Source organism: Rhodnius prolixus, unplaced genomic scaffold (assembly GCF_049639745.1).
Source record: "Rhodnius prolixus isolate KJV_2025 unplaced genomic scaffold, Rpr scaffold_22, whole genome shotgun sequence".
NCBI lineage: Eukaryota > Metazoa > Arthropoda > Insecta > Hemiptera > Reduviidae > Rhodnius > Rhodnius prolixus.
In genome coordinates, this window is record NW_027411617.1 from 550,374 (window position 1) to 564,186 (window position 13,813).

Here is a 13,813-nt window from a genome sequence, read left to right on the forward strand (position 1 = left end):
ATTTTTTAGGTCATGAAATTATGTAAAATTATGGCTGTTCTTTATCTCCCACTGTGAACCACGAATTGGTATGGAATTTTGTTCTCTTATACACTTTGTTTTTCTCAATTATAAACTATAGTTATTTTGTGCACAGATCTATAAATGTAGAAGATATAAAGGGTTGAAAATTTTTTGGGTCATGAAATTCTGTAAAATTGTGGCTGTTCTATATCTCCCACTGTGAACCACGTATTGGTATGGAATTTTGTTCTCTTATACACTTTGTTTTTGTCAATTATAAACTATAGTTATTTTGTGCACAGATCTATAAATGTAGAAGATATAAAGGGTTAAAAAATTTTTGGTCATGAAATTCTGAGAAATTATGGCTGATTTTTATCTTCTACTGTGAACCACGTATTGGTATGGAATTTTGTTCTTTTATAAACTTTGTTTTTCTCAATTATAAACTATAGTTATTTTGTACACAAATCTATAAATGTAGAAGATATAAAGGGTTGAAAATTTTTTGGGTCATGAAATTTTGTAAAATTGTGGCTGTTCTATATCTCCCACTGTGAACCACGTATTGGTATGGAATTATTATCTCTTATACACTTTGTTTTTCTCAATTATAAACTATAGTTATTTTGTGCACAGATCTATAAATGTAGAAGATATAAAGAATTGAAAATTTTTTGGGTCATGAAATTCTGCAAAATTGTGGCTGTTCTATATCTCCCACTGTGAACCACGTATTGGTATGGAATTTTGTTCTCTTATACACTTTGTTTTCCTCAATTATAACCTGTAGTTATTTTGTGCAGAAATCTATAAATGTAGAAGATATAAAGGGTTGAAAATTTTTTGGATCATGAAATTCATTAAAATTGTGGCTGTTCTATATCTCCCACTGTGAACCACGTATTGGTATGGAATTTTGTTCTCTTATACACTTTGTTTTTGTCAATTATAAACTATAGTTATTTTGCGCACAGATCTATAAATGTAGAAGATATAAAGGGTTGAAAATTTTTTGGGTCATGAAATTCTGTAAAATTATGGCTATTCATTATCTCCCACTGTGAACCACGTATTGGTATGGAATTTTGTTCTCTTATACACTTTGTTTTTCTCAATTATAAACTATAGTTATTTTGCGCACAGATCTATAAATGTAGAAGATATTAAGGGTTGAAAATTTTTTGGGTCATGAAATTCTGTAAAATTATGGCTGTTCTTTATTTCCCACTGTGAACCACGTATTGGTATGGAATTTTGTTCTCTTATAAACTTTGTTTTTCTCAATTATAAACTATAGTTATTTTGTGCACAGATCTATAAATGTAGAAGATATAAAGGGTTGAAAATTTTTTGGGTCATGAAATTCTGTAAAATTGTGGCTGTTCTATATCTCCCACTGTGAAACACGTATTGGTATGGAATTTTGTTCTCTTATACACTTTGTTTTTCTCAATTATAAACTATAGTTATTTTGTGCACTGATCCATAAATGTAGAAGATATAAATGGTTGAAAATTTTTTGGGTCATGAAATTCTGTAAAATTGTGGCTGTTCTATATCTCCCACTGTGAACCACGTATTGGTATGGAATTTTTATCTCTTATACACTTTGTTTTTCTCAATTATAAACATAGTTATTTTGTGCACAGATCTATAAATGTAGAAGATATAAAGGGTTGAAAATTTTTTGGGTCATGAAATTCTGTAAAATTATGGCTGTTCTTTATCTCCCACTGTGAACCACGTATTGGTATGGAATTTTGTTCTCTTATACACTTTGTTTTCCTCAATTATAAACTGTAGTTATTTTGTGCCGAGATCTATAAATGTAGAAGATATAAAGGGTTGAAAATTTTTTGGGTCATGAAATTCTGTAAAATTGTGGCTGTTATATATCTCCCACTGTGAACCACGTATTGGTATGGAATTTTGTTCTCTTATACACTTTGTTTTTGTAAATTATAAACTATAGTTATTTTGTGCACAGATCTATAAATGTAGAAGATATAAAGGGTTAAAAAAATTTAAGGTCATGAAATTCTGAGAAATTATGGCTGATTTTTATCTTCTACTGTGAACCACGTATTGGTATGGAATTTTGTTCTCTTATAAACTTTGTTTTTCTCAATTATAAACCATAGTTATTTTGTACACAAATCTATAAATGTAGAAGATATAAAGGGTTGAAAATTTTTTGGGTCATGAAATTTTGTAAAATTGTGACTGTTCTATATCTCCCACTGTGAACCACGTATTGGTATGGAATTTTGTTCTCTTATACACTTTGTTTTTGTCAATTATAAACTATAGTTATTTTGTGCACAGATCTATAAATGTAGAAGATATAAAGGGTTGAAAATTTTTTGGGTCATGAAATTCTGTAAAATTATGGCTGTTCTTTATCTCCCACTGTGAACCACGTATTGGTATGGAATTTTGTTCTCTTATACACTTTGTTTTCCTCAATTATAAACTGTAGTTATTTTGTGCCGAGATCTATAAATGTAGAAGATATAAAGGGTTGAAAATTTTTTGGGTCATGAAATTCTGTAAAATTGTGGCTGTTATATATCTCCCACTGTGAACCACGTATTGGTATGGAATTTTGTTCTCTTATACACTTTGTTTTTGTCAATTATAAACTATAGTTATTTTGTGCACAGATCTATAAATGTAGAAGATATAAAGGGTTAAAAAAATTTAAGGTCATGAAATTCTGAGAAATTATGGCTGATTTTTATCTTCTACTGTGAACCACGTATTGGTATGGAATTTTGTTCTCTTATAAACTTTGTTTTTCTCAATTATAAACTATAGTTATTTTGAACACAGATCTATAAATGTAGAAGATATAAAGAATTGCAAATTTTTTGGGTCATGAAATTTTGTAAAATTGTGGCTGTTCTCTATCTCCCACTGTGAACCACGTATTGGTATGGAATTATTATCTCTTATACACTTTGTTTTTCTCAATTATAAACTATAGTTATTTTGTGCACAGATCTATAAATGTAGAAGATATAAAGGGTTGAAAATTTTTTGGGTCATGAAATTCTGTAAAATTGTGGCTGTTCTATATCTCCCACTGTGTACCACGTATTGGTATGGAATTTTGTTCTCTTATACACTTTGTTTTTCTCAATTATAAACTATAGTTATTTTGTGCAAAGATCTATAAATGTAGAAGATATAAAGGGTTGAAAATTTTTTGGGTCATGAAATTCTGTAAAATTATGGCTGTTCTTTATCTCCCACTGTGAACCACGTATTAGTATGGAATTTTGTTCTCTTATACACTTTGTTTTTCTCAATTATAAACTATAGTTATTTTGTGCACAGATCTATAAATGTAGAAGATATAAAGGGTTGAAAATTTTTTGGGTCATGAAATTCTGTAAAATTATGGCTGTTCATTATCTCCCACTGTGAACCACGTATTGGTATGGAATGTTGTTGTCTTATACACTTTGTTTTTCTCAATTATAAACTATAGTTATTTTGTGCACAGATCTATAAATGTAGAAGATATAAAGGGTTAAAAATTTTTTGGGTCATGAAATTCTGTAAAATTATGGCTATTCATTATCTCCCACTGTGAACCACGTATTGGTATGGAATTTTGTTCTCTTATACACTTTGTTTTTCTCAATTATAAACTATAGTTATTTTGCGCAAAGATCTATAAATGTAGAAGATATTAAGGGTTGAAAATTTTTTGGGTCATGAAATTATGTAAAATTATGGCTGTTCTTTATCTCCCACTGTGAACCACGAATTGGTATGGAATTTTGTTCTCTTATACACTTTGTTTTTCTCAATTATAAACTATAGTTATTTTGTGCACAGATCTATAAATGTAGAAGATATAAAGGGTTGAAAATTTTTTGGGTCATGAAATTCTGAGAAATTATGGCTGATTTTTATCTTCTACTGTGAACCACGTATTGGTATGGAATTTTGTTCTCTTATAAACTTTGTTTTTCTCAATTATAAACTATAGTTATTTTGTACACAAATCTATAAATGTAGAAGATATAAAGGGTTGAAAATTTTTTGGGTCATGAAATTTTGTAAAATTGTGGCTGTTCTATATCTCCCACTGTGAACCACGTATTGGTATGGAATTATTATCTCTTATACACTTTGTTTTTCTCAATTATAAACTATAGTTATTTTGTGCACAGATCTATAAATGTAGAAGATATAAAGAATTGAAAATTTTTTGGGTCATGAAATTCTGCAAAATTGTGGCTGTTCTATATCTCCCACTGTGAACCACGTATTGGTATGGAATTTTGTTCTCTTATACACTTTGTTTTCCTCAATTATAAACTGTAGTTATTTTGTGCAGAAATCTATAAATGTAGAAGATATAAAGGGTTGAAAATTTTTTGGATCATGAAATTCATTAAAATTGTGGCTGTTCTATATCTCCCACTGTGAACCACGTATTGGTATGGAATTTTGTTCTCTTATACACTTTGTTTTTGTCAATTATAAACTATAGTTATTTTGTGCACAGATCTATAAATGTAGAAGATATAAAGGGTTGAAAATTTTTTGGGTCATGAAATTCTGTAAAATTATGGCTATTCATTATCTCCCACTGTGAACCACGTATTGGTATGGAATTTTGTTCTCTTATACACTTTGTTTTTCTCAATTATAAACTATAGTTATTTTGCGCACAGATCTATAAATGTAGAAGATATTAAGGGTTGAAAATTTTTTGGGTCATGAAATTCTGTAAAATTATGGCTGTTCTTTATTTCCCACTGTGAACCACGTATTGGTATGGAATTTTGTTCTCTTATACACTTTGTTTTTCTCAATTATAAACTATAGTTATTTTGTGCACAGATCTATAAATGTAGAAGATATAAAGGGTTGAAAATTTTTTGGGTCATGAAATTCTGTAAAATTGTGGCTGTTCTATATCTCCCACTGTGAAACACGTATTGGTATGGAATTTTGTTCTCTTATACACTTTGTTTTTCTCAATTATAAACTATAGTTATTTTGTGCACTGATCCATAAATGTAGAAGATATAAAGGGTTGAAAATTTTTTGGGTCATGAAATTCTGTAAAATTGTGGCTGTTCTATATCTCCCACTGTGTACCACGTATTGGTATGGAATTTTTATCTCTTATACACTTTGTTTTTCTCAATTATAAACATAGTTATTTTGTGCACAGATCTATAAATGTAGAAGATATAAAGGGTTGAAAATTTTTTGGGTCATGAAATTCTGTAAAATTATGGCTGTTCTTTATCTCCCACTGTGAACCACGTATTGGTATGGAATTTTGTTCTCTTATACACTTTGTTTTCCTCAATTATAAACTGTAGTTATTTTGTGCCGAGATCTATAAATGTAGAAGATATAAAGGGTTGAAAATTTTTTGGGTCATGAAATTCTGTAAAATTGTGGCTGTTATATATCTCCCACTGTGAACCACGTATTGGTATGGAATTTTGTTCTCTTATACACTTTGTTTTTGTCAATTATAAACTATAGTTATTTTGTGCACAGATCTATAAATGTAGAAGATATAAAGGGTTAAAAAAATTTAAGGTCATGAAATTCTGAGAAATTATGGCTGATTTTTGTCTTCTACTGTGAACCACGTATTGGTATGGAATTTTGTTCTCTTATAAACTTTGTTTTTCTCAATTATAAACCATAGTTATTTTGTACACAAATCTATAAATGTAGAAGATTTAAAGGGTTGAAAATTTTTTGGGTCATGAAATTTTGTAAAATTGTGACTGTTCTATATCTCCCACTGTGAACCACGTATTGGTATGGAATTTTGTTCTCTTATACACTTTGTTTTTGTCAATTATAAACTATAGTTATTTTGTGCAGATCTATAAATGTAGAAGATATAAAGGGTTGAAAATTTTTTGGGTCATGAAATTCTGTAAAATTATGGCTGTTCTTTATCTCCCACTGTGAACCACGTATTGGTATGGAATTTTGTTCTCTTATACACTTTGTTTTCCTCAATTATAAACTGTAGTTATTTTGTGCCGAGATCTATAAATGTAGAAGATATAAAGGGTTGAAAATTTTTTGGGTCATGAAATTCTGTAAAATTGTGGCTGTTATATATCTCCCACTGTGAACCACGTATTGGTATGGAATTTTGTTCTCTTATACACTTTGTTTTTGTCAATTATAAACTATAGTTATTTTGTGCACAGATCTATAAATGTAGAAGATATAAAGGGTTAAAAAAATTTAAGGTCATGAAATTCTGAGAAATTATGGCTGATTTTTATCTTCTACTGTGAACCACGTATTGGTATGGAATTTTGTTCTCTTATAAACTTTGTTTTTCTCAATTATAAACCATAGTTATTTTGTACACAAATCTATAAATGTAGAAGATATAAAGGGTTGAAAATTTTTTGGGTCATGAAATTTTGTAAAATTGTGACTGTTCTATATCTCCCACTGTGAACCACGTATTGGTATGGAATTTTGTTCTCTTTTACACTTTGTTTTTCTCAATTATAAACTATAGTTATTTTGTGCACAGATCTATAAATGTAGAAGATATAAAGGGTTTCAAATTTTTTGGGTCATGAAATTCTGTAAAATTATGGCCGTTTTATATCTCCCACTGTAAACCACGTATTGGTATGAAATTTTGTTCTCTTGTACACTTTGTTTTTCTCAATTAAAAACTATAGTTATTTTGTGCACAGATCTATAAATGTAGAAGATATAAAGTCTAGTGAGTGGTAAACATGGTGAAATGTGAGTGTAAGGTGGTCCTATCTAAGTCTAGTGAGTGGTTAAGATAGTTAAATGTGGGTGTAAGGTGGTCCTATCTAAGTCTAGTGAGTGGTAAACATGGTGAAATGTGAGTGTAAGGTGGTCCTATCTAAGTCTAGTGAGTGGTAAACATGGTTAAATGTGAGTGTAAGGTGGTCCTATATAAGTCTTGAGAGTCACTAACAAGGTATAGATGAGTCACCAGACTGGTAGAATGAAGGTGCCAAGTTTGGGAAAAGTGATAATATTGATAGAGCAGAGGCACCAGCTAGGCGGAATAAAGATGCATTGGTCCGATTCTGGTTTAACCATTGGCAATGTTTGGTTTTAAAAATTTAATCACTTAAATTTTGATTAAATTAAAAAATTTAATCGTCCAAAGTGATTAAAACTAAATCTGGAATTTAATTCAATCAATTAAAATTATGATTATTTAATTTTAATTTTAATCTTAATTTTTAGTTATGATTAAAAATTTTAATTGATTAAATTCCGATTAAATTAAAAGTGAATTTAATTTTAATCAACTAATTTTGGCCGATTAAATTTTTTAATTTTAATCGTGATTAAAATTAAATTTCGGTTTAATTCAATTGTTTTTTAATTGATTAAATTTTTGCCCCACTCTGCTTGTAGTTTAATACAACTAGTGAATATTTCCATTTAATGCAGAAATTGATATTTTTCCAACTTGTTTATTACTACTATATTATGCGGATAGAATACGTCAACTGATACACGATAAATAAAAATGTTTTGAGCACAAGCACACAAACAAATTTTAAAAAATCACATTTGCTAATTTAAAGGAGTACGTCACGTTTAAATCCGGTGAAATCCCGAAAACGCATATTTGGCACGATCACAATACTCCCCTTATTACTAGTGCTTTAATAATTAGTATACAAAAGATTTTGTTCTGTAGTAATCCGAAATATTTATTGTTCACTATACTATTTTAAAATTTTACGAGTTCGTGTCTTTTAATTTTCAAATGGAAATATTTTTCTCAACCATGAGGAAAAACTCCACTCAACTAACTCTTACTAACTCCAATAAATATACATACATGTTCACCTGATTTGGCTATTGGCTAATTTATTACATTCATTTTACTAACCTTTAATTCTAACAGTTTTGGCCAAATGTTGCACAAATAATGTCAGTAGAGTGTATCGCTGAATGCTTAGATGTCTGTTAGAGTAGGCTCTGATTTGTGGAGAGTATATACAGAGATTTGCCCAGCTTCTCCAAAACAGGCCCAACCTCTCTAAACACTTAAAGTAAACATCCCAATCAGAGATTCTATGAAATACAACTTCGCCCTTTTCACATCCAAATTTCTTCAAAGTGGTTAGAAATTCTGTTGAATTATCCATTATATTATCAACGAGAAATTTTAGTTCAACGACGTTCTCATCTAAGCACTGCGGAACACCCTTCTGCTCAAGTTTCCACACGCGTAACACTACTATCACCTGAAACATTTCAAAAAGGTTTGAACAATTATATTCGTACAAATAATAATAAAAATAAGTGGCCAGACACCGCCTTGCAAGCCTTCGTTAAAAAGATAAGAATAACCTAAGCGCCAATTCATAGGTAAAGGACTTTTCATCGTAGAAGTTTTGTGCAATTGAGAGGAGGAACGGTTGAGAAGATATTTCTTGGCATCACAATTATTTCTATTACGTATTTTTCAAAACAATAATAATAAACAAAGTAAAACATGAAAAGAAACATACAGAAGCTGGCTCAAAGTTTTTTTTCTTTCTAGCAAATTCATAAAGCTCACGGTTCAGTGACGGGTAGTGTGACTATAACAAGAGAACTCTATCCAGGGGCCGGCCATGCAGTGGCGGCAGTGACGTCAGATACTGACTTAAATAAAAAATAAAATAAAATGTAATACCTCTAGAATAAGGCAGCAGAGGTTGGTGAAGTGTCTATCCTTAATGAGTTCTAAGATATGCTGCAGTCCATCTCTTTGCAAAAACTCTTCTGCAAATCTAATCCTTCCCAATAAATTTGTAAATGCGGAAAGGCATAATATTATCACTTGTTTATCTCGTTCTGTCCCTCCTGACAAATATTTCTTTTTTGCAGTGATGAAAACTGGATAGAAAACACCGAAGAACATTTCTCGTTGCACTTGTAAAGAACATCTAGGCGCCACTCTTATTAGATGGGAGCCTACAGCTTGTGAAACTTTAGAGTTTGGTGATAACAACATATCCTGAAAAGCTTCTAGACAAGTCCACCTGTACAAGAATGAAAAATGTGGCGTGAAAAGACTTTCTCTTATCGTAATTTAAGTAATTAAAATTTGTTTCAACTTGAATTTGTATGAAAAAAAGAAATAATAAAACATGTCGTCATTACTCCATCAAAAATCCACTAAAAATAACAATTCCCAAGAAAAAAAAATTGCAAGCAAAGTGATTGGACTAATCCGTTATGCAAATTCAAATGTATTTGAACGGCATTTGACGTCGGTCGAGAAAACTCGGAAAAACCGTTCTATATATTTCCAACTCAGAAACTTGGGTAGAAATTATACTAAATATTCAAATATTATAAAATTCAAAGCTTAACTTCATACTTCCGTGAAGAACTTAGACTAATCAGTTTGAAGGAAGTTAGTGGAACCATAAAATTAAACTGTTAAGACCCTTCAATGTGAATGATGTCCTACCCCTCCACAATTCCAAAAAAAGACCCTCAAACATCTTCAAAATGTTTCAACTAAAAGTTATAGATCTACATGTGTTTAAAAAAACTCTTTGGAATCATTTCAAGGAAAATTCGAAAAAAATAAAGTATTTGATTAGGGTAAAAGGCATTTCCTTTTGGTTATTCCTACAACTTAAATTAAACCTAAACAACTTAAAAGAAGGAAAAAAAACTTCTTTTTTTTTAAATTCTGGATGAATCCAGCGGATATGCAGTAAGGAGTATTATGTGAGTATTACTGAACAGATGCTCTGGCCAAAGAAATATGAAGAACTGACCTGTATCTAGTGAGATCTCCGCAAGTTCTTTGTTTTTCATCACCACTGACACAGATTTTGCAGAAAGTAGCTAGCCCTATGGCGCCTATTTCTCTGTAAATGGTCTTCTCTAATAAGGACAGTCCCAAATTTCTTACTCGAGTATCTGTCAGCTGAATCACTCGCAGCACTTTGCTTACCAGCAAGGAGGCAGGAAAGCAACAGCAGGTACCGCACTGCATCATGCACTGCATAATGCTAACAATTAAAATTTTTTAACAATTAATATTATCAACTTATTTCTCTATTAAATTTAATTGTCTTTTAAATATAAACAATCTAATTAAAAAATAATAATTCAGAATACTTTTCTCAACTTTTCCTGCTTGTTATAACAACCGCGCAAACACACACACAAACCCATAGATCATTTTATAACAAAATACTTTTTCGGACTCAAAACCACAATACGAATATTTCCGGTAAAATCTAAAAATTAGACATCTGTACGAAGGCAATGCGTTAACTTTCACACGAAAAAAGAAATTAAACATTCAAGACTTTCTCTTTCTGCGATCGACGTAATGAAACTTTCTTGAAATTTGAAATTGTGATTACAAGGACAAAATTAATCCAGTAAAATATAACATTCGGTCAAATTTTATTTTAATCTGAAACTTTTCTTATACATTCAACTCTTATTATTTAGATTGTACTAAATGCTAACTTGGATTAACAATGTCACTCCGAGCCTCGAAATTATTTTTTTTTAAATCACAACCACCTGATTTTAGCATTTACTTCTTATTTTTTCGATTCGGAGTGCAAGAATGACTTATAAAGCATTCCAACAATAGTTAAATGACATGTTATTGTACCTTATGGCAACATCTCGTTCTGTCTTTTCAGTAAGGAACCTGGTGAATATCATAAAGAGAGTTGTTACCGCACAAGTGCCGTCATAAATGTCGGTAGATGGCATCATATTATTGCCGGAGACACGACCAAAGATGTCGTCATGATGGTGTGACAGTAAAGGATAGCGGCAATTTCGATGCTTTGACTTCTTGCAAGAATTAATGTGTACTAGTCTGATTAAGATAAAGTTCACTTTAATGAATATAAATTGCCAACAGTGCAAGTAAGTCTAGTAATTCAATGGCACTTACCTAGTTCTGATCTGTTTGAATGATAGCACTAACTGACCAAGAAGATTGATTATTTTTCTCACTCGATTCAATGCTGATTTATCTGGACTAGAAATGTGAACTGAAGATGCTAAGATACACGTTATGGCCCTATCAACAAGCCTTCCGTTTTGGCTAGAGGCAAACTGGCGAAAATGAACAAGAAACGAATCTACTTTGTCGGCACTGTCGTTATGATGATGTAATTGCAACAAAAGGCACTGCACTAAATTTAACACGGCATATAGTACACCGAAAATGAAGTCCAATAAGGTTCCATTTCCGTAGGACATCCGTCTCCATTCTCTTGCACGAGCAGCTTTCGTTACGCCGTCTTCCAATAGACGCAACATTAACGGCAAGGCACCTTTTTGCACTACAGCACCGATGGAATCTGGCTGCACCAGTATTCTATCAAGAGCAAACAGAAAAAGTCGGGTAACCGAAGATTTTAAATCATCAACTCGCTTATTTTCTCCAGCAATAGTGGAAAACTGTATTGAGCAGAGCTGATCCAGCGAAAAATTGAAACAATGTAACAAAACTTTAGATTGAGCAGACTCTGTTTGGCACAGTGCTTGCAGCAGATCCACCACCTAGAAAAAACGAAATACACTTTAAAACACAAATCTACTCAGACTCTCGCCAGTCAAATTACTTCATATTTTAATATTTTTTTACATAGTGTGATCACAATATACAAATGTAAAGCGGGTAGAGTAATATGAAATTTATAATATTTTTTTTATTTTCCGGTCAATTTACGCAGATGAAGACAATATTCATAACAGCAGCCGTCAGGAAGGATTTGACTTTTTTATCCGAGAGAAAGGGTTGTCTCTTGCAGAGTATAAAAAAATACAAAAAGTGAAAAGCATACACTAAATTATAAGCCACTAAAAATAAATTAATATTCAAAGTAAAAATTAACTTTTTCAACAGTATGAAAAAATATAACAACAGAATTATTGTCGTCAAATCTCTTTCAAAAAGTTTGTGTGTCATTATAATTTAGAAATACAATTGTGAAATTAAGGTGAATTATTAGTCTTTAAAAAACATTTAAGGAGGACTTCCACACTGCTATATTGCTGTCACTCATACTCTTAAGCACCCACTAATACATAAATAATTGCACTGCTTACTTGCGTTATACCTAAATAATTTGGCATAAAAAGTTTTATTATAATTAGAAATGATTTTATTTAAGGAAAGCAATGCGTATTTAGGCTTAGAAATTCTATAGAATTACAAAAGTAGGTAACTAAATTGGACAATAAAATCTTGACATTTGGAATAATTAGTTTCGATTACCAACGTTTGGGGGAATTCAATAAATAAAACACTGGCGATGGATACACACACTTTTGTTTAATTACTTAAATTATTAAGGTTCCAGTTTCTTAAGAACTGATTTTGTTTAACCGTACATTACTCTGAATTCCTAAAACTTCCTAATGAAGACAATACTCTGTCAAGTTAAGCCAATAGAAACCTTTTCATCTAAATCAAAAAGAAACTTGAAAGAATCATGCAATAAAATGCTGTGCTTTATATAAACTGTCTTGACAAACTAATTTGTTTCATTTATCTTATGAGTTATATGTTTAATTTCAATCTAGATACTAACCAATAATCTAAACTGATATCCAGATATTTCTTCTTTAAACACTTTCGTCAACCTGTCGTCTCTAAAGTCTACTGGAGATAATCTCTTTCCTTTCTTTCTGGGAAGGTTTGAAGAGCGGGACAAACTTGTGGAGGTTTTTTCACCTGCTTTCTCGCCATCGCCATCGCCATCGCAACATCCAGCGTCTTCTTCACTCCGTATAACTGAAGTAAAGTAATCGAAGTCCATCGGATCCAGGCGTATCTTCAAAGAATTTTGCTTCAAAGAACAGATTGAGTGAGGTTCGTTAGCTTCGGAATCCGAACTATTACTGAAAACACATCGTTCGAGTTAACTTACAAACAACGCCAAAATGACGTCTTTTACTTCTACTAATTCTTAATTAGACTTTTTAGGGCGAAATAAGACATTACGTTTGATTAAAGTGAATCAAACCGCTAAATGACAGTCATTATGGAGCTCCATAAAAAGTAAACCTTTAAAATTAGAAATGAAGCAAGCGACCTTATTTTTCATGAAAGGAATAGACCGTACTGTTAGGTAAGGACTGGTGATACCTCAACGAATGGCGACTCAAAGATTAAAAACGGAGCAAGTTTTCTTTTCGGCAATAAGGAAACATATAAGACCTAATCCTGGCATCCGTGAACAGTTACCTTTCCAAACAAGCTCATTCTGTGTTTTCAGACAGAGTGATATTTCACACTGAACTGACCCACACTTTGTACACAAAGATCACCGCACTTTTTTACGATTAAATTTCTTTATTTATTTACAAATTAAAGGCTGCGCCCTTAAAAATAGCAAACTTCCGTGAAAGATTCTAAGTCCAGCAAGAGAGAACATTTACACAGATCAGTCAGAACAGACAGACTTTTCACCTGTGGTCATGTGTATTCCTTAACAAAATCTGGGGACTACTGCCGTGACCAGATTGTGTGTGTAGTTGCCTAGTGTTCACTTCGTGCTCTGTGAAAAAATTGTTTTTTGAAGTGTTATAGCAGTTACAATTGTTTCGTTTTTTTGCATGCAGAAAGATAAACGGAAGTTCTTCATTTCTGTGAATTTTCTTTGATTTTTATCGAACAGTTTTTAAGACATTTGCGTATGAACAATAATTCAAGGTCATTTGAATTATAATATATTTAGCCAAATTCAATTCTTGATAAACTGGAGGGGATTATTATAAATAAATTGGTAAATATTTATAATAG

At 31.3% G+C, this 13,813-nt stretch overlaps 1 protein-coding gene across 8 annotated transcripts in view; it reads right to left on the reverse strand.

The window, feature by feature from the left end:
- mv (lysosomal-trafficking regulator mauve) overlaps nucleotides 1–13,813 on the reverse strand; it is a 97,944-nt gene that overhangs the window by 68,413 nt on the left and 15,718 nt on the right. For 5 of the 8 annotated variants that reach the window (XM_074134622.1, XM_074134620.1, XM_074134619.1 and 2 more), the window contains exons 5-10: nucleotides 12,600–12,909; nucleotides 10,952–11,565; nucleotides 10,661–10,873; nucleotides 9,804–10,040; nucleotides 8,705–9,053; nucleotides 7,913–8,270 (exon numbers count right to left, since the gene is read on the reverse strand). In XM_074134622.1, coding sequence (XP_073990723.1) covers nucleotides 7,913–8,270; nucleotides 8,705–9,053; nucleotides 9,804–10,040; nucleotides 10,661–10,873; nucleotides 10,952–11,565; nucleotides 12,600–12,909 — 2,081 coding nt within the window. Of the gene's footprint in view, nucleotides 1–7,912; nucleotides 8,271–8,704; nucleotides 9,054–9,803; nucleotides 10,041–10,660; nucleotides 10,874–10,951; nucleotides 11,566–12,599; nucleotides 12,910–13,255; nucleotides 13,474–13,813 lie in introns of those variants that run through there. The other 3 variants (XM_074134625.1, XM_074134623.1, XM_074134626.1) reach the window with 3 other exon arrangements.